Source organism: Symphodus melops (genome assembly GCF_947650265.1).
Source record: "Symphodus melops genome assembly, chromosome: 7".
Classification (NCBI taxonomy): domain Eukaryota; kingdom Metazoa; phylum Chordata; class Actinopteri; order Labriformes; family Labridae; genus Symphodus; species Symphodus melops.
Genome location: NC_136697.1, coordinates 15,344,099 through 15,363,998, shown reverse-complemented (window position 1 = coordinate 15,363,998; position 19,900 = coordinate 15,344,099). Strand labels below are relative to the sequence as shown.

The 19,900-nt window shown below is 40.8% G+C and overlaps 2 protein-coding genes across 4 annotated transcripts in view; one reads left to right on the top strand and one right to left on the bottom strand.

The window, feature by feature from the left end:
- Nucleotides 1–191: 191 nt before the first annotated feature.
- On the bottom strand, nucleotides 192–7,645 carry map6d1 (MAP6 domain containing 1). The gene is made up of 3 exons (XM_079347644.1): nucleotides 7,114–7,645; nucleotides 6,151–6,481; nucleotides 192–778 (listed from the first exon to the last, which is right to left on the bottom strand). Exons 1-3 carry the CDS (start codon nucleotides 7,638–7,640, stop codon nucleotides 701–703), a joined length of 936 nt encoding a protein of 311 aa, XP_079203770.1. The 5' UTR covers nucleotides 7,641–7,645; the 3' UTR covers nucleotides 192–700.
- Nucleotides 7,646–7,823: 178 nt separating this feature from the next.
- Nucleotides 7,824–19,900, top strand: part of ece2a (endothelin converting enzyme 2a) — a 72,194-nt gene continuing 60,117 nt past the window's right edge. Inside the window, exons 1-3 of one of the 3 annotated variants that reach the window (XM_079347646.1) lie at nucleotides 7,824–7,908; nucleotides 9,115–9,220; nucleotides 15,007–15,169. In XM_079347646.1, coding sequence (XP_079203772.1) covers nucleotides 15,010–15,169 — 160 coding nt within the window. In that variant the 5' untranslated portion in view covers nucleotides 7,824–7,908; nucleotides 9,115–9,220; nucleotides 15,007–15,009. Of the gene's footprint in view, nucleotides 7,909–9,114; nucleotides 9,221–13,598; nucleotides 13,864–14,559; nucleotides 14,794–15,006; nucleotides 15,170–19,900 lie in introns of those variants that run through there. The other 2 variants (XM_079347645.1, XM_079347647.1) reach the window with 2 other exon arrangements.

Here is a 19,900-nt window from a genome sequence, read left to right as displayed (position 1 = left end):
AGGAGGGTAACACTGCGACAGCGAGGTGCTTGTTCTACCCTCCGAGTCTGCCTTCTCACCGTAAACACAAGAGCACGTTTACATTATTTGTAAGATGCAGGTCTATAGCCGTCCCACTTCATTCATACAATCATCTGATTGACCTCAAACAGTGTAAAACAAAGAAAAAGGAGCCCAGAGACATCTAATAGAAAGTGACCTTTACATTCTTTTATTTTTTTCAATTACAGTTTGTTTACTTGCCGTTCTTCTTTAACAATAGATTTACAAAATGATAAATTTAATGACACTTTCTCAAAAAAAGGCCAACTAATAAATACCAATAAAATAACATATTTTCAAGCAGATTTTCTAGCAACACCAAGGGTCTACATGGGAGCGTTTGATGACCATCCGTATCACTCATAAACAAAGAAGACTGTACAACAAAAGGACAAATCAGCAGGTGCACACACACAAACTCTCACATACAAACACAGCAGCCAGTGTTTTTGTTTTGTTACATGCATGTTAATTTCAAAAGCAACAGGGACAGGAAGGTAAAGGAGGGGTTGTCTGTCTGCACACTGCAGCTCTGCAGGCTTCAGGTTACTTTCTCTTGCATAGATTCTTGTGTTGGAATGGACTCAAATCATCCCCGTTGATTCTGTTTAAAACTGAAAAAAAGAAGAAGAATGAAAGTAGAAGGGTTGGGAACGTGTCAGATGTTGAAGACCCTGGATCCACCTTGAAATATGGCAGAGGGATTCGGAGTGAGCTTGGTCCTTACCAGATGTTCCTGAGAGAGAGAGAGAGAGAGAGAGAGTCAGGTATAAGGACAACTATTGATAGATCCCAGAGATTAAATCTGCTCGAGCAGCAGCGTGTGTCCTCACTAGAACCATGAAATCAGAAGAGACTGTTCAGGCTATGCCGTCAGGAAGAATCAGGGCTGCCGTCTGAGTGCCAGCAGACAGGACTCTGGTGTTATTTCCTGCATAGCGCTGCTCTGCTGACGGCTGATCTTCTCAAAGTCTGGCCAGAATCTATCAAAGCTTTTAGCCAGTAAATGAAAGATCTGTAACTATGAGAAGACATTCATGAACTACTCACTAGCGGCGTCCACCTCACCTACTCTAACCCAAATCAAGACTATGAAATCAAACCCATTCTCTAAACAGGAATAGTGTAATAATGTAGTATAACAGTGGGTTTACCATATTTGTGCAATTTCATTGTCAGCCTGGACACAAATCTGTCTAACAACGTTAAAGAAGAACATGGCTATTTAAAAAAAAAAAAAGTGATTTCCCTTAAAGTTTTTATCCATTTAAAACTTTTCACGTAGATGGATCTCACTTTTACTGCATCCTGCAAAGAGAGTTTGTGGATTAGTGTTGATTATTATATGATGATATTCATACATTTATTCAACAGCTAGAGTCAGGCAGACGATCTGATTGGATAACGGGCCTTCCATCAGTGTCAATATGTATTACATCATCACTTAGACTTGCCTCCACCGTGCTTTCTTGATTCTGTTTCTTAACATTGCAGCAGGTCTTGTGTGTTGATTGAACGAGCTGATACCTCAGAAGACAGGCGACCAAAGCTGTCATCAACAGAGTCATAACATGTGGATATGTATCACACATTTAAAGTAGCCAATGGTTAGCGAGAGTAGGCAACAGTCCAGATCCAATGGAGTTCCAGGACTGTTTCTGTTGGATCAAATGATTGATTCAATAAACTGACATGTGATAACCTGTTGTTTCTCATTGTTTTATTCCTAATGTACTGTATTTCCTTAAAGACGAGCTGATAAAAAAGCACCGTCAAACTCAAGGTTCTGATGTTGTGTTTCATATCAGAACATTGGAATGACAGAGCAGCAGCCTCATGGCTCGGCCCTCTTAGCAGCAGTGTGGATAATAAGAACAATGTCGCTCCATTTAGTGTCAGACTGTTGAAGTAATATACAATAATTCTATGAAGATGTTTCCTTGTATCTATTCCTGTGTATTGTGCGTGCATGTGGTTCATCGTTTTCAAAATATTCATTTCATAAAGAAGTTTTGAACGAACCTTCATTCGAGGCAATTTCAGCTCTCTAGAACAAATGTGAAGTTTGGAAGATGTCATTATACAATCAGAGCAAAAAGGTCTGCGCAGAGAGAGAGACGCTTCGCTGTCCTATAGCAGCACTTTAGATGTGACTGTTCAGCACCTGTGGGTGGCAGGGAAGGCAGAACATGTTGTCCCCCCCCCCCCCCCTCCCTCCTCCAGGTCTGCCTCTTTCCTAAATTAGATTTGTGCCAAAGAAGACTGCAACCCGGTGCAACATCACATCACACTTTAACAGATAATCCATCAAACCCTCCCCCACTTCACTCTGATTCTCTATCACACAGTGTATTTCATTCCGCTCTCTTCATCTTTGCACCCTCTCTTTGTCTCCTTTGCCTCGACTGTATTCCTCCGTCTTTGCTCTTAATACAATCCTCTCCTCTGCCTGACTCCTGCCAACTTGGCACAGGTTTCTTTCTTTCTGTAGTGAAGGCCGGCGTGGGAAACGGGAAGAGGTCCAAGTGAGAGAAAAATGGGGGAGAAATATTGATAGAAAGCCTGCCCTGGGTAATGTTGGGAAATAAAGGGGAGGGGGGAGGGGGGGGGGGGTGTAAAATGGGGAAACGGAGAAAAACAAAAGGATGAAGTGAATAAGAGGAAACGACAGGGTCGGTAGAGAAACTTTTGAGAGGGGACAGTTTTAAAGAAGTGACCACATTGATATTACCTACAATCCTTTCTTCCCTTTTGTTCTGTGCTTTCAGTTTGTACATCCTTTAGTGTCTGTAGAGCCATTCTCTGTATCTGTATTCACTTTTCTGCATATTTAGTTCCTCTTCATAGCCATTAAATGTCCCTTTATAGTCTTTTGGCATCTTTTTAATGATTTTGCATCTTTTTTATGGTCTTCTTAAATCTCTTTGTTGCTTTAAAGTTGTTGTTTATTTCTTGTTGTAATTTCTCTCTCTATGTTTGTCTTTCCCGGCTTCAGGTGGCAACTGGCTTTCTGCCCCTGGGTAAAAAAAAAAGAGACGAGGGATGATGGAGAAAGAAAGAAAAGTTCATTTTAAGCTGCACTGTCCCTGCAGGCTTTCTATCCTTTATGTGCAGTTTAAATCTACTACATCCCTCCACTGTGCGTCTGTGTGACTCCTTTAAAGGCACGCACAGTTATACATTGTGTTCAGCAGTTAAGCAGGCCTACCCATCAGCTTCCACAGCACAATCTCATTCCTCAGGAGGGCTGCTGCCTCTAAGCCAGCTATAAAAACAACCCAAAATTTGCCATTATAAGAGATTCCTACTGAGGTTTTTTTTTTTTCTCTGCATGCTGAATGTGTTCCTCGTTCAGCAGTTTTTTTCCCCCCCTTCATCCCGGACACACACTCCGGATTATTACTTTTTTGCCTCGCACTGGGCTTCAGGTTTAACATACGTTCATTCTCTCACCTGACGGCTTTTGAAATAATCTCTCACCAGAATGTTTTGAATCAGGTTTTCAAAGTTGAACGAGTTCAAGAACACACAGCGTGTTCTCTCAGCATATTCTAATCGCTGCGTGTCATACAATCAGAGACATCTCTTGTCTGCTCAGATAGATTTTTATCTCTCAGAGGAGGTGGTGGTGGAGGGGAGAGGGCACACAATTTGGCAGATTGATTTGAGTAATAATGAGAATTTCATGCCGGCTAGACTCCTTTATCATCAACAGCAGATTTTGATTTCAGCAGCTTATTTGGGACTTAAGCGTTAAATCTTTTAATGAATAGATACAGACGCTCTGCACCAAATGAGGATGCAACATTGTCGACACAGTTTCTGGTGCTTCACAGCACAAACTGAGAATACCCTCAAAGACAAATACCAGGATAGTGCCAGGGCCCTCCAAGTGTAAGGCATGCAGGAGTGGGATGTGTAATACTCGGTCAGACACCTCTGCAGGGGGGCTGGTGAGTCAGTCGTGAGTTGGCAGTGAGTAGGAGGAGAGTGCCCGAGGTGGATTATCTAAGATTGACTTGATTTGCTGCCATGTTGGTGTGTGTCACACTTCCAGATTGCAGAACAGCTAAAAGAAAAACTGCACCATCAACACGAAGGTGTGTAAATATGGATGGCAGTGAGCATCCCCGTCTTAATGTGCCATGAACTGTCACTCCAACTGGGCCAGAGGTATTAATAGACTCAGTGTCCCGCCACTGACTTCCATCTCCCACTTTGGCTTCCATCACAGTCACACAGGAAACACAATGACCTCGTGGAGCAGACCATTATGCATATAGCCAAAAGGTGATTTTTCTCAAACCCTTTTTCCAAAACCTCTGAAGTTGCAGGACTGTAATGACATTTTAAATGTTATAAGTCAAGGTCCACTTGCCCTTTAAAATGTTAACACATAAAATTGAAGTTAAAATTGAATTGATATTGTTAGTCCGAAGTCCTCTGAGAGATTTCAATTTTTATTATTATTTATTATCAAAAACTAGTTTAATTGGAGTATTAGTCTGACTAATGCTGGAACTTTCCCGAAATTCCCTTAGGCTGAATTACACAGGATCTCAGTATCCTCTATGTCAGCTACAACCCTGTTAATGTAGCTTTTCACATACACACAAAAACCCATTCTTTAACCTTCCCGGCTACCTTTCAGACAGAGATTTAGCAGGGCAGCTGTTGCTACGCAGTGTTCAAAACGAGTCTGACCTGGCCTAGCTTCGGCTTTAGCCCAGCTCTCCACTGGCAGATGGTACAGAGGGGCTGTGGGCGGGGACGAGGGATGGCACTTAACCTCCGGCGATTCCCAAAAAACAGCCTCACCTTCTGTCATACATAGTCTGACCGGAGCATCAGAGACCAGGGACGAGACAGAGGAAAGGTGTTGTCCCCTCACCCAGACGTTATCCCCACATTAATCAGGAACAACCTGACCGAATCGACAAGTTCTCAGCTTCCTGAGTAAATCCTGTCACTTTGTTGCCACCAGCACTGTTTCAGTCACACTGTGCAGCTCGCCCTTTGAGGGTACGTCTTCATCTCATTATTAATCTGGGACAGAACACAGAGCTTTGAAGAATAAGGTAATTCTTCATCTGTTGTAAATTTGCCCCTTAAGCTTATGATGGAAACTTTAATTTGATATGCTTGGCATTAAAATAAATGAAAAGCCCTGTCACATGTCTTTGATATAATGAATGATAGGTTATACAGTTTTTTTGTTTCTGTGTTTGGAAAGAAAAAACTTTTAGCCCTGACATCTCGACCTGGGAGACAAATTACAAATTAATAAGTAGTTTCTTGTTCTTTTCAGTGTTCTGCACAGTCTGTCTCGTCTTTTTTACAAACTGTTTCAAGACGATTTCAGAAAGCTCTTTTTTAACCGAGATGCTTCTTTGACGGTGGAGCGCATGACTGATTTTTAATGCAACAACACAAAAAAGGGTCACATCAAGCTGCTTTTAATAGAAATGCATTATATATATAGAAAATCATTTGTTAATGCTATACTCAAAGTCAAATAAAGTAAAGTATGCAGGAGTATTTGGAGATTTTAGTGTACATGGAGATATCTGTGCGAAAGATTTTAGGATACTCTAAGTGTGTTATTGTGTTATATCGGAGTTAATCTCCTCCTTCTCTGAATGAATGATGATGAACAGAAAAGATGATAAGTCATCAATTATTTCAGCAAAGCCAAAAAACCTACGACATAACAAGAACGACATCAATATGTTTGTCTCCTTGTTTGTTCTGTTCTCAGTAAAGCATGTTTGAACGAGTTACCCGTTTCCTTTTGTGCTCTCGTCAAGCCTGCTGTATTCAGGTCAGAGTGATGAGTGTAGCACCAGCAGTGTGTTATCTAACACAGAACACGGCCTGTTTCAAACAGCTGGGTCACTTTGAGCTGCTTAGGGACACAATGCTGTATCTGGTCTCCGAGACGCCTCAACAGCAACAGGCCCACGGGGGAGACGAGTGAGAATGAGTTTAACGAGGAGCGAGCTGCAGTTTAAACCTGTAGCTCTTACAGTGAACTCACTGAACCCACAGCTATGGTAACATGCAAAACAAGGCTCCTCTGGGGAAAACAATGCTTCTGCCTCTTCTCACCTCTCCTTTGGTCATCAGGCCGAGCTCAGTCCTCTCAGGCAGGATGTTCTGCTGGAGGTTGGCGGGGGTCTGTGAACTGCCAACCCCCAGGGCCGCAGGTATAGGAGGGGGGACAGCAGCAGGTTGTATATTTGTGCTAGCAGACGGGATGATGTGCTCCCCCTGATGCAGCCCTGTGTTCCTGCTGTGCAGCTCCCCGCTGTAGGCAGCCTGGTAGCTGGTCTCACGTGGAACCTCGGTGGCCTCTGTGCCAGGGCTGGAGTATTGAGCGGGAGGGTTTTTCCTCGCACTTTTGGCCGGTTTCACACCTGTCCATGGCCTGTACTCTTGCCTAAGGGAAAAGAGATGCATCAATGGGCTGACAGGTGGACTATTCAGCACAGGCTAAAAGGATGTATCAGACATGTTTTTGAACCGATGAGTCTTTTGACCTATAGGGCTTATGTTAAGGTTGAATACTGGTGTTTAACGTTGTTAAATCCATCTTTTTTTGTACATCATCAAGTCGTTGCTTTAAGAGGTTCTAAAGGGGGTCAAATCGATTTTTTTCAGTTTTCTATTTTTACTAAACCACCACGACAGTTTCTTCTTCTGGCCCCTGAAAACTATCCACATGAACAGATTTGAGAAAGGAGCATCACTCCTCAATTGATTGGATTGTTTTTTTTTTATAGGGACCTTTATGGCAGAGGATTTTAAGTCATCATGATATCTTTTAAATGGGTCACAAGCCAACAAGCTAGAGAAACATCACACTTCAAACCCAAATAAAATATTCACACTTCAGCCCATGAACATAAAATGTGGGAGAATTATTGATGAATCTAAGGCTTTCTGGGTTACCCTTAAAAGTCAATTAACTGTGAATAAAATGCAGTTTATAGGGTGTTAAAGTGGGCTTCAGTTTCCAAACAGGCCTGGGGGGTCCTGCCTGAAGCAGGTCAAGGGAATAACATGTCCTACCTGTAGGAGCTGGTTTTTCTCTCCTCCTTCCCCTGCTGCTCCCCCAATCTCTGCTCCCTACCCCTCTCCTCTCTCTCCCCAGGGTGGTAACTGTTCCCAAGGCTGTCCGAAACACTGTCCGCCCTGCTGCCCCCATTACTAATCCACGGGAAGTTCTCTTTCCGAGGAATTGGCCATGGTTTGAAATCCTGCTTGTACTGGGTGACACTGGTGAAAGGCACTCCGGGTGGGTGGTAGTCCTCCCGGGGTTTGTAACTGGGCTCCTTCCGTGCCCTGAAAGATCCCCTGGTCCCAGTTCCATCCGCGGGCGCGTGAGGGGAGCCGGTGGCGACACGCGGGTCCGGGATGGAGTAGTTATTCCCAGGCGCGCGCTCCGAGGCGGAGACCTGTTTGGTGACGGACCGCACCTCCTGGTCGGTGATGTCCGAGTAGTTCTGGATGGTGAGCGGGACAGACAAGTCCGATTTGTCGAACTGGTTCCAGAAGCGAGAGAGGCAGCATACTCTGCTGATGCACGGCCAAGCCATACCCCTCCACTGAGTGATCGATTAGTGGAGGAGAGAAGAAGAAGAAAAAGAAAAGAAAAAGAACAGAAAAGAAGAAGTGACGGTAGAAGATCAGAGGTTACATTCAGACGGAGTATCTTCCGTGAGTGGGAGAAAACAGAGAGTCCAGGAGGAGTCCATGTCAGCAGAGGAGTGCCCGTGGAGATGAAGTGGGTCTGTGAGGGACCGTCATTGAATATTCCTCTCACGTGGTCTCTGGTAGTGCTTCCACTATGCAGAGGAATCTGTGGTAAATTATTCTCCGCATCTTCTCAGTGCCGAATGTCCGCGTCATCCGCTTCAAAAGCAAACCTTGTTGGGTAACAGACTACTCTCTCCTACACCAGCCCCTCTCTGAATAACACGCTTCACTTGTACTGGTTTTATGGCTTCTCAGTTGAATGAACAGATGTTACTGGTCTGTAACTGTTGCCGGCTCTGCTGAGGATTACATAATTATGATGCAGCGTCAAAAGTACAGTATAGGATGTACATCTGTGGACTGAGGAATCAGCTAAACAGGTTGAAGATAGATAGATCTCAGTGTTTTCTGTTGTGACTCTGTTTCATGTAGGCTATTTGCAAATAGAGGTCATGGGGTTCATTATAAAGTAGGCTAGCTGAAATTGATTTGAGTAATTGTTTGCATGAGGCCTACCCTTATTTCATGAAGCAAAACACTGAGTTAAGACATTTTTATATCTTATTATGTATCTACTGTACAGATAAGAATGATTAACTGGACTGAGTAAAAACGTTGTACAGCAAATGTTGAGACATCAAAATAGGTGTTAATTAAAATGATGATTGGCTGCATTCCATTTACCTGATCAAATCAAAACAATGTGGGTCCATCATGACTTTCCACTTGTCATTTGTGCATTAATCATCTTTTGGATCTCAACTTGGTGATGGTTTCAGTATGCAGGCTGTTGCTCACCTAAGGCCAGGCCTAAAGTGAACCTCATATTATAAAATAAAAGGCTTTATTTGACATACTCATGTCAGAATCGTTTTTAATGCCAAGTAGGCAACATTGCATGGATTTCTGTATTGGTGCAGAAATAGAACATAAGAAGCATTTACCAAGATAAGAAATAGATTTTTTTTTAAATGCCAAATGAAGAATAATATGTGGCTGAGGAATGAAACCAGGCTGCAAGAGGTCCAAAGATTTACATTTGGAGTGACTGAACTTTAGGTTTGATTAAGAAGCTCTGGAGAGGTTTTGGTGACCTCCCCCGCCCCCAAGGGGCGTGATGAGGGCTCTGGAGAGGTTCCCTTAACTTGTCTGCATTTATAATAAATGTGTCACAATTGTGGCACAGGACAATGAATACAAATGTGCTTTATCTAAATTTTAACTGTTTTGCCAGATTGCTGTTGGAGTTTTACAAACGCTCAACAAGTGTCATCCTTGAACTACCGTGATATGTCTTGTTGATTTGGTTCAAAGGTTTTCCAAGAAGACAGATGTTATCGCCCAGAAGAAGTCTCCTGCAGTCAACATGTCTCCATGCTACTGAAAAAAAACCCCTGACTCTCAATGGGACTTCATACAGGTCAGTCTGTTCTCTTTCATTTCTCTCTCCATGTGTGTTTCGATAGTCTCTCTTTGCTACATTAAGTCACACGAGAATTGGTATTATTATATTTATGAGCACATGCTTTTGAGTATATATTGTTTATTTATGATTGATTATGAATATGTAGTTTTTTGTTCTTTGACAGAGCGACACTGTAATAATGCTGCAGAGCTGAACAGTGACAAGCCATACGACAGTCATCTCTCCTCTCTACACAACCAGACTCTAGCAGTTCACACAGGAGCTACGAACTAAAACAGAGTCCTTCTCTTTTTCCTGAAGTCAAACATATGACAATCTGCTCCCAGGACTTTTTTAAAAGGTCTAATGGTCTAATAGTTCGCAGTAACAACAGACCAACACATTTGCTTGCCTAAATGTTTTGATGCATATTTTTCAAGAAAATGTGTTTATTTTGTTTGCTCAGTCATAAAATCAATCAATTTATGAATAAGATCCTATTCCCCATACTACATAGTGCACTTCTAGGACTTCAAATATAATATTAGAATGACAAATATCTGGCTTTATTATCTGTGTTTTTAATAACTAAAATTTCAATAGTATTGCAAAAATTGTTGATATTCGCCCAGACGGCCCGATATTCACAGCGACAAAGCCAGTCCGTCTCTATCGTCTCAGATGTTTTAATGTTTGGTAAGTCTCAGTTATTTAAAATAAATTTAAGAAATTACATTTATTGCATATTTTACATAGTTTAAAACAGACTCTAAGCTATGTCTGTTTACTACTTGAAACTTTTTAAGCTGGAATCTTCGGGTCACCTTACAGTTTGTTTATTTGTTGTTCTTTCAATTTGACAGTAGCAGCATTCATGTTGACATTGCCCTTATAAATAAAACAAACATTATTTCAATCATTTTTAAGTTTGTATTGCCTGTTTTGTATGTCACATTAAAACATATTTTAAGCAGCTGTGTGTAGTCTACAGAATAATAAATTTGTATTATTAGTTACACTGATATTATAAATCTTTAAAATGCCAAATTCTGTTCTTTTATCTAGTGTGCCTACTATTGTAAACTGTGATAAATTGAAGTAACATCAAAGTTATTTACAGTGGCTCTACGTCGTGGGTGTGGGAGGCGGGCAGAGGCTTAACAAAGTAATAATAATGTTGGCAATCTGTTGCCTCAATTTTATTGAGTAGGTAATGTCTATTTCTTTTTACACTGTGGGGCCGAAGAGTCTGTTTCAACTGGGGGGAGGGCAGGGACATTTTTGATGAGGCTGACAGTTGAGGTGAAGAGATTGTTCTTGTGTCGAGAGGTTTTGGTCCTGATGTAACAGCCTGTGGTAGCCATTTCTGTCTGACTTCAAGGTCAATGTGGGAAGTTCAAAAGATGTTTTAATCGTGATATTGTGGGGGTCCAGGTAACAACACATTGTGACAGATGTTTATTATTCCAGTGAACATCATTTTACCTTTGGACACTGTGTCAATGTGGTCAATTGTTAAAACATATTAGACTATTTTAGTCTGTGTAAATCTGTTGTAACACAAGACAGAGGGTTTTGACACCGGAGCGTAAAACCTAATAAACATTAACCACAGGCCTCACAGGTCATCTTCTCTCACATGGACTGTTTTCCCTTTTGACTCCGTGAAGCTCTGTGTTGATAGTCCAGCTTTCTGGACTATCAACTCTTTGAACTATGTTTCTGTTCTTTTCAGGATGTATCAACATCAAACAGACATTAAAAGTATGAATATATATACAAATATATAAATATCCAAAGCTTGACATGACGAGCAAATCGTGTCTTCTCTCACTGAGCCACTGGATCGAAGCAACGTGACGTGTTCTGCCTTTCGATAGTGGCATTAGAAATGGATGAAGAGACTCTGAAGCGCTCTGCTTCTTCTGACATAACTGATTATTTTTCCAAAATGGTGGATTGGCTGAGAAAAACTGCATACATTAAAGCTCTTATTTTCCAAGTTTATGAAAAGAACTACAGTTCAGTGAGTGTGAAAGGGAGGGATATGCATTAAGTTGACAGAATGACACTTTATTTACAGAAGACAAAAGGCTGTCCACAGAGAAACAAGGCGAGATTAGCCTCTGTAGAAAAGCAGTATGACAGTAAAGTAAAGAATACAGAAGTGGAACAGGGATTTCAAATAATCAAACTTTCTCAAATAATCTTAACTTTAAATTTATCATACAGTACAAGATCTCTGCTCTTGTTCACAACACTTTGCACTTGGACATACATACTTTCTAATGACACATAAGGAGAAAATGATGACTCTTTATGATATCAGTACATTTGGATAGCTGTTTATCAACATTGTCCAGGCATTCAATCCTCTTAAAATAGAAATGTGATGCCATCCGCAGGGGAGAAAGTGACATTACTTCACTGTGCGCTAAATTTGTATTCTTAGTGTTAAAAAACAGTGATTACATTTCTTGTGATCATTGCGTTACCAAAAGCAAGACACTGAATTTTTGGCTCCGTTCTACGTTCTCTAACACGTGCATATTCAAAATATGAACTCTACTTCATTTGAAGTAAAAGTCCTACTTGGCTAATAAAGAAGTATGGAACTATGTCTAAATAGTAAAAGTACTAATGCAGTAAATTGACCCTATGACTATAACATTGTGTTTTATACAAATAAATGTTATAGAAAATGTCTCAATGTTCTATCAATGGTGACAAGCCACGCCAAAAATAGTCTCCAACAATGATTTGTATCAGTATTATACGAGAAACAGGAAAACTAAGGCTTGAGACCATCTGTAACTTGGTGTGATACTCCATCTGCTTTCCTGTTGGACTGTCCTTGACATTTTCTGCAATTTTAGCACTGTGTGAGGCCAGACGAACTACTGACACTGCCCTGTTACTTTAAGTCATTTCGATTTGCTATACAGGACTGTGGCTGGCCTTATAGTAAATGTCACTCTTTCGTCCACGTTGACTTTATCTGTCTATGTGAATGTAATTGCAGATGGGCTGCAGAGGTTAGCTATCCCTGCTAGAAATTTGAAAGATTATTGAAAGGAATTTCACCGTTTAAAACTATATCAATGAGGGTGTCACTTACAGACCAATTAGAAATCGAAAACCTAACTCAGTTTTAATCAACACAAATTTGCTGGCCTTTGCCAGCCCCAGTATCTGGTCTTGTACGCCATCTAGAGGCACACTTAGGGACTGACTGACAATATTATTGAAATAGCCCATCCATTCCAACATCTGACAGATAAACCCGGAGTGACTGGGAAATTGTGAAATTAGAAATCCAAGCCATAAAAAAAAAAAGACGTGTTCTTAATATAAATATTCTTAAATTAAATTTTGAGACCATCTGTAACATCTGTAACCATCTGTAACTTAAATGTTTCCTTGTTGTTTTGTTTTTAAGGTGGATTCTTATAGGCCTAGTTAAAATATCCGTCTATAGCCTATATATTTTTTACAAACAAGAACAGCCTTATGAGATTTTCAGCAACTTAGGTCTGTTTTGGTTACAATGATGTGCAATCAATAACTTAAATTAACAAGAGACACTGTAAATTCACAGTAGAGTCACAATATACCACTGCTTGCAAGTCATTTGCATTAAGAAATGGATTCCTCAAAATCAAACAGCAAGAAACCGAAAAGGTGCTGCATTAAAAAGATTAACTTTCTACATTTCAAATGAATGCAAAATTGCATCCAGTTGTAAATATCATGTGTAAAGCACATGTAAGGCCTACTCCATTTAATATTAAGTGTTCAATGAACATCAGCCTATCTATCTTCTTTCTACAGTCTATGATCTAAACCAGGGGTGTCCAAAGTGTGGCCGGAGGGCCATTTGCAGCCCTTGAGGCGATTTTTTGCATCCCCCCCGACCTCAATCGAATAATCAGAAAATATGCCTCATTCAGATGGCATATTTTGTTATTTTTCTCTTTCATGTTAGCAAGGGCTGAAAGAGATTCATAAAATAAAAAAAATGTTCAGTACAATATGTTTTTTTAAACAGCTTTGACTGTTTTCCACATTTTTACTTTATGAAAATAAACCTTTGCATATTTTTTCCCCAAACAAGCGGTAGTTGACTTTATATTAAAGGGTTTCTTTTGTGAACCTTTTGATTCTGATCTATGAAGCCTCACTATTTAAAAAATATATAACACAATAGTTTCTCACTGTAACTAGTTAATGTGTTTTTAAGGTTATTTTTGTAAGTTCCTTACAGTATTATAAAAACCACTGAGATTCTAAACATACAGAGCATGGAGCCTGTTGTCTTATTCTATGACAGAAGTTATTTTTTGCAGCAAAAAAAAATCCATGTTGACCGATGTTTCAGTAGTTGTAGGCTACTTTTTTAACACTTAGATTGAATGAACCTTTGATATTTTACACAAAGTGGTCGTTGGGCTATTATTCTATAATGAGACACAAACAGAGATATTCAAAATGAATGGATTCAGAGGTGTGTGAGCTGTTCACTAGTTTTGATTTGGTTGGATCCTGTCAGGTTACTGACACTACAGCTTTAAAGCTGCACTTCAACACGTGGACGTGCCAGTCATCTCCAACCACTGTTTTTTAGAGATTACAGAGGGACTGGGGTTGGCAAGGAATTCGTAAGTACCAATAACACGAGTTTTTCCTTTATTTTAGTAAGTGCTATTGTCAAAAATCGAGTTAATAAAGTGAATTTTAGTGAAAGTGGTTGTGCACCACATTTCTCCACGCATGCGCCGTGCCTTCATCACGGATGTTTACCTTATCTCAGGGTGGTTCAAGAACACTACGGAACGCCAAAACTAATTTATATGGTTAACCTGTCTCAACCTGTTAAAGACCAAACTCTCGCGTGTTGGTTAGCTGATGTGTTCAAATGAATCTAATCAAAGATCTGTCTGTGAGGTAGCTTCGTCAGCGGCTAACCAGTTAGCAGTTCATTAACGACACATGAAAGAAGATATCTCGAGAGAAAGACACGTTTTTTGTAATAGACAGTGTGAAAAGCGATGTAAGGTGGCTGTTCATCACTCATAAATAAACGTTTATTTTATTATTACATTATGGAGTCAGCTGTTAGCTATTGCTGATGTAGGCTGCAGTAGGCCCTCCTGACCGCTAGATGGAGTACTGTGTCAATGAGCACAGAGTTTTAAAGACAATGAAACTGATAGAAACTACAGAGAAACATTCACACATACAGATTTATCAAATTATGACTATGGAGATTTTGTTACTCTGGAAAAAAATAATTATTATTATTATACTGAGTATTATACTGAGTTTGAATATTATAAATATGTAGATGTTGTTTCTTTGCAGGTAGTTGTGTATTTTGTGTCCTCTCAAACTATATGACTTAAACTCAGAAAATCTTAGAAAAGCTGCCATCAATGAGAGTAGAAGTATACTTGCAAACTGTTTGCAGAACATGGGGACGCAGCATCTTTACTGAGGAAGTGTCACACTCGGGTTTCATACAAAGACAAGTGTCCCACATCTGCTCGAACAGCGAGTTTTAAAAAGCAGTGGGGAAAAAAAACTGAACTGTAAGTTTACTTCTCTTCAACGACTTTCTAATATGTCTGTTCACAAATGTAATGACCTCTAAATGTCTGAAATGCATTTCTTTTTCAAGCAGAACTAGATCATAATAAGAAGCTTATAGAATTAGCCTATATAGTCACAGTGAAAGCAGTTCTAATGGTCTAATTCTGAAAGGAATAACATTACAATGTTTTTTGTCATCACGTGTCACATAGATTATGGACTACCTGCCTGACGACAACTCCAGGTACAAAGATGTTGACTACTGGGATGAAAGGTACAAGACGGAGCAGTGTTATGACTGGTTGGGTGGCTTTTCCAAATTCCAGCACCTCCTGGAAAAACACGTCAAGAAAGAGGACTCAATTCTAATACTTGGTAACTCATTTTGTTTTTCTGTGTCCATTCTCTCTTTTCTGTTTCTTCTGTCAATGCTGCAAAAGCACCAGGTCCCTGAGTACTAGCAAGTCAGTCCTTCTTTCTCTTGCCTGGTGATTTGCATTGTCCTACATTAAAGTGTCAAAAGCAAAACATGCCTGTCATGATTTGTCACTGCAGTGTCACATGCAGTCACCATGGTTGTCAATGCTGTCATCGGCATCTTTTACACTGCCCTCAAATCCTGTCAAGCAACCATTTGTACAACGTCCAGTGTCTTTGGTGAGTGCTGGACGTCACAGATGGTACCAAACTTTAACCATATTCATGTTCACAATGTTTACTTCCTGTGCAAACACATATTGATACTTCGATATGTAGAGAAAAAAGTCCAGAAAAACTTTCATAAAAACTCAGTTTTTTATTCAGTAAAATTAGTTCTGGTCCATTACCTTAAATCCTTGCCTTTCATCCTTGAGGTATCTAAACTGGGTCCAAGCTGCTTACAGAAAAAGTGCCCAAAAAAAAAAAAAAAAGTATTCTCGGTTTCATATCGATCTTTTTTTTACATTGTGTTTCAAAGCATACTGCTGTCTTTCTTCCTGACGACAAAGAAGAGTTGAATTTGGCCTCATTCTTGTGATAGATGGAGACTTTTATTTCTCAAGAAAATTAAAAACGCTTTGCCTCTTAGTGAATTTTTCCACAACTCTCCACGAGGTGTCACTGTGGCCTTATAAATACAAGAAGTCCCCGGCGCTGTCTGCAGTACCCACTTTTAAATGGCACTGCAGCCCTGTTAAACAATGCTGCAAAAAAACATGTGAAGCATCACTGGGATGTGTTTGGCTTCTTCACACAGGAAGGATTTTGTTTGTTTTCAGTGGAGCTGCATGCAACTGGAAATGTGGAAATGTATCAGCTCATCACATGCATATTTAATTGCTAACACCTTTCCTTGTTTGTAAATAGTGTGAAGCTTGGGGTGGTTAATCGTGGAGACGTGAAAACGATGGAGTTACTTCTGCTAGGATTCCTTTAATAAAAGAATAGACAGAAACTTAAACTGTCTGAAAGAAGTTCTTTTAACAGTTAGCTTTTTTTCTTTAGTGTTAGGAGGAGTTAAACATGAGCTTTAAAACCTTTTGTTGTTAAGACTGTTATACCTCAATAGAAACATAGAGGGCTATGATGGTCTGTGTTTTTCTTAGTGCGATGCATGCTCAGTTGAGTTTGTGTGTGTCTGTGTGTTGGAGTGTTTGTTAAATATGTGTCAGAAAGCGACAGGGACTTCTGCTTTGTGTGTGTGTGTGTGTGTGTGTGTGTGTGTGTGTGTGTGTGGGTGTGTGTGTGTGTGTGTGGGTGGATAAAGGGAAGGGGGACAGACAAAGATTTGGAAGGTGGGTATTTTTTTTTCGACAAATGTCTCAGCTTGTTTTGCTGTTGTCTTACTACAGACTAGTTTACTATACCTGGATATCTTTTATTTCCCCGACTAGCCCTGCGTTTTAGTAGACTGTGTTTTAAAAGCGCATTTTAAGTGAGAGGTTACACAGACAGATGTGTGTGTGTGAGGTTACACAGACAGATGTGTGTGTGTGTGTGCAGCCTCACTTTTTTTAAGTGTGCGTCATCGGCACACCTACAGCAGAGGCGTGAGTGTGCTCTGGAGTCTGATGTATGTATCTTCTCTTCTCTCCTGCGCTACACTGCAGCAGGCAGCACCAGGGCAAACCACTTCCCGCACACTGATTTAAACCCAAAGGAGAGCCATTATATCGCTTGAGAGCACTCACCTCAGAGGGCATCTCTCTCTCTCTCTCTCTCTCTCTCTCTCTCTCCCTCTCCCTCCCTCCCCCCTTGCTCTCTCACTCTCTCTCCCCCTACCAGATCGTGGAATCGCACGTTTCTGTCACCAGCACGTGTTCACATCTTTTTCAGCAACGCATGCACAGATAAGCACTATATAGAGGAGCCTAAAGATGTGTGAAGCTCTCACGTGTTGGGAAGACACGAAGAGCTCTTAAAAGCTCTTAAATAACAACACAACTGGACAGTCGCCTGCCACAGTGGAAAACAATTCTCCGTTACACTCGCTCGTCAAGCCTGTAAACCAAAGAGACTATCAGCTCGTACGAAATGACACGATAAATCCCCGTCACTGTAGGGTAAACAGGCAGAGAGGAGGAAAGACAGCCACAGTTCTATATATGTGTGATAAGTGGATGAAGGATAGATGGAGAGAAAGTAAATAACTAATCAGGTTTGGGCCGCTCCACTGTCTCAGATGGAGGTCATTTCCATTAAGATAATCTGAACAGCACAGAGAGAGATTCAAGGGAGGGGGGGGGGATGCATAGATAATGAGAACAAGAACACTGTGCTGCATGCTGCTGGCACTTTTTAATCTTCCTCCTTCAGTTGTGGATATTCTTACTGTCTCGCTTTGGGTTTGCCCTCCGTCGATCTGTGACATTTTGCCGACCTGTTCTCTGTCAACTGGTCTTCTCCCCCATCTCACTTCTATGGGCCAGCTACTCAAAAAAAAAAATCCAGAAAGATTTCTTCTCTATCATCGCATCCTTTTTAGCTCTCCCACCTTTAAAGTAACCAGCTTCTGTACGATTTAGTCGTTTGCAGCTAACACCCAGTCAGCAGTTTTATCATGACGTAAACTAAAACCACACAAAGCCCTGACTCTGTATGTCAACAGATTTACGGTAATCTGAAATGATACTAGATAATGTAAGAATACATTTTCCAACATTAGTGTAATCTTTTCTATTTTGGGGATTTGATCAGAAGAGCTGAAGTTGCAGTAGGATCCGAATAGTAGTTCATTTCGAAAGCTAAATATCGCCCCCCCGGGTAATCGGTGAACCTTTACTTTATCTACTTTATTGACATGAAAGTTTCAAGAGCAATGTCACCAAAAACATTTGGCCCGGACAGTTATATTTAAAGAACAACAACGTATTGTGTTCATTCATAGCTTATCCTGCCAGATACAGACCTCCTTTGTTGAAAATGAAAACCAAAAATGTTCAAAGTGTCCTCTTCATGAGAAACTCAGGCTTTGTTGAATATTTTTAGCCAGCTGCCCATTTGCCATCCTGCTGCAGTAAATAGTCCCCGGTGCATCAAAGCCACACCAGACAATGGCCCCCATAAATAAACTATGTTGCTGTTATGTTTGCTAAAAAGTTCCCAGCTGTACAAATACTATTCAGCCGCGGCTAACGAGACAGCAGGTTAGCAGAGTCACAAGCTGCTGAGATACACGTGACGTCCTTGTTCGGATTATTCGAGAAAACAGAATCACTTTAAAAAGTATTCTTGATAACATCAAATCTCAACTTCTTTTCTTCATACAGAAGAGCATATTATAAGGTGACATAAGAGCATATCCTGTTTAGAAGCTCATACTGCTATTGACTTAGCCTTGTGAAACTGAACTTTGTGAAACAAAAATTAATTAAGGCTGCCTCCATTTCAGTCTTAATAAAAGTGGAATATTAATATATATCTTATACAGCTATGTAAAGTGACATAACTATGCTCATTACTGGCTGCCTGGTGGGCTGGAGGCCTGTGGTAGTGTGTGTCATGAGCATAGCATCCAGCAGTCCTGTATGTGTGTTAGCAACATTACAGAGTATTAGCAATGATCAGCTGGGTCCAGTTCCCGCCTACAGAACAGTTACCGCTCCTTCTTCTGCAGCTCGAGGCGGCTGCCAGTGATGTAATGACCCCACGTCTCCCAGTGGTCAGCGCTCATGCCTCGTTCTCCCCCCAAAGGCTATGGGTGATGATGTAACGGCTCTGCTCTCCAGCAGTAAGCGGGGCTGAGATGTGCTTGAACCATGTTCCCTTCATGTTTACAGTTCCCCTGTGACCCTCGTGTAGAGAGCATGACAACACAAGGCCTCCACAATCAGACCAGGGACATCCATTTTTCAGAGCAAGAACGTGTACAGGTGTGCTTTATTGAAATGACAAGTGAGCACTGTAAACTGTTATTTTTGAGTGACATACACATTTTTAACCAAACACAAATGGAATAATCTAGCTTTCTAAGAAATCAGACACATGCAGACACAAGTCAGATCTAACTAATAATAATACATTTACATGTTTGTTCCCTCCCTTAGGTTTGTCTGGGTTTTACCACACAGACTGAGACTGCTGGCTGTAAAAGCTGGCAGCCGGTTTTGTTGTGTTGCCTTGGAAGCCTTTTTGTGTGTGTGAGAAAGTCCTTCTATATGTGTTTATAGAAAGTGCTGCACAGTCGTGCTGACATATTTATTTCTGCCTGAGACAAAATGCAAAAGGAAACAATATCAGGGAACACGATGCATTCATTTTCAGTATACAGTACAATCATGGAGCATGCTGGCACCTGTTGGCTGTTATATTGTTTTCACGTTTGGTCGTGACTGTGATGTAAGCTAGCATAATGACTGAGTGCCCATGTTTGACCTTCGTGCTCCGTGTTTAAGCACACTAACTTGGCACTTGCGCTTCGGCGCGCTACAGTTGTTCACGCACGAGCAGAAGCTCAGGTAAAGAGCGTAAACGTGAAGTATGACGGATACCAGCCTTCCATTAACGAGAAATCCAGGAGTGTTAAGGACGTATCTGTCAACTGGGCCGAGTGAAGGAGAGAAAGTGTGATTGAAGGAGACCTTCTAGTAAGGGCAGTTCAGTTTGTGGAGTTCAGTTCTTATCTTC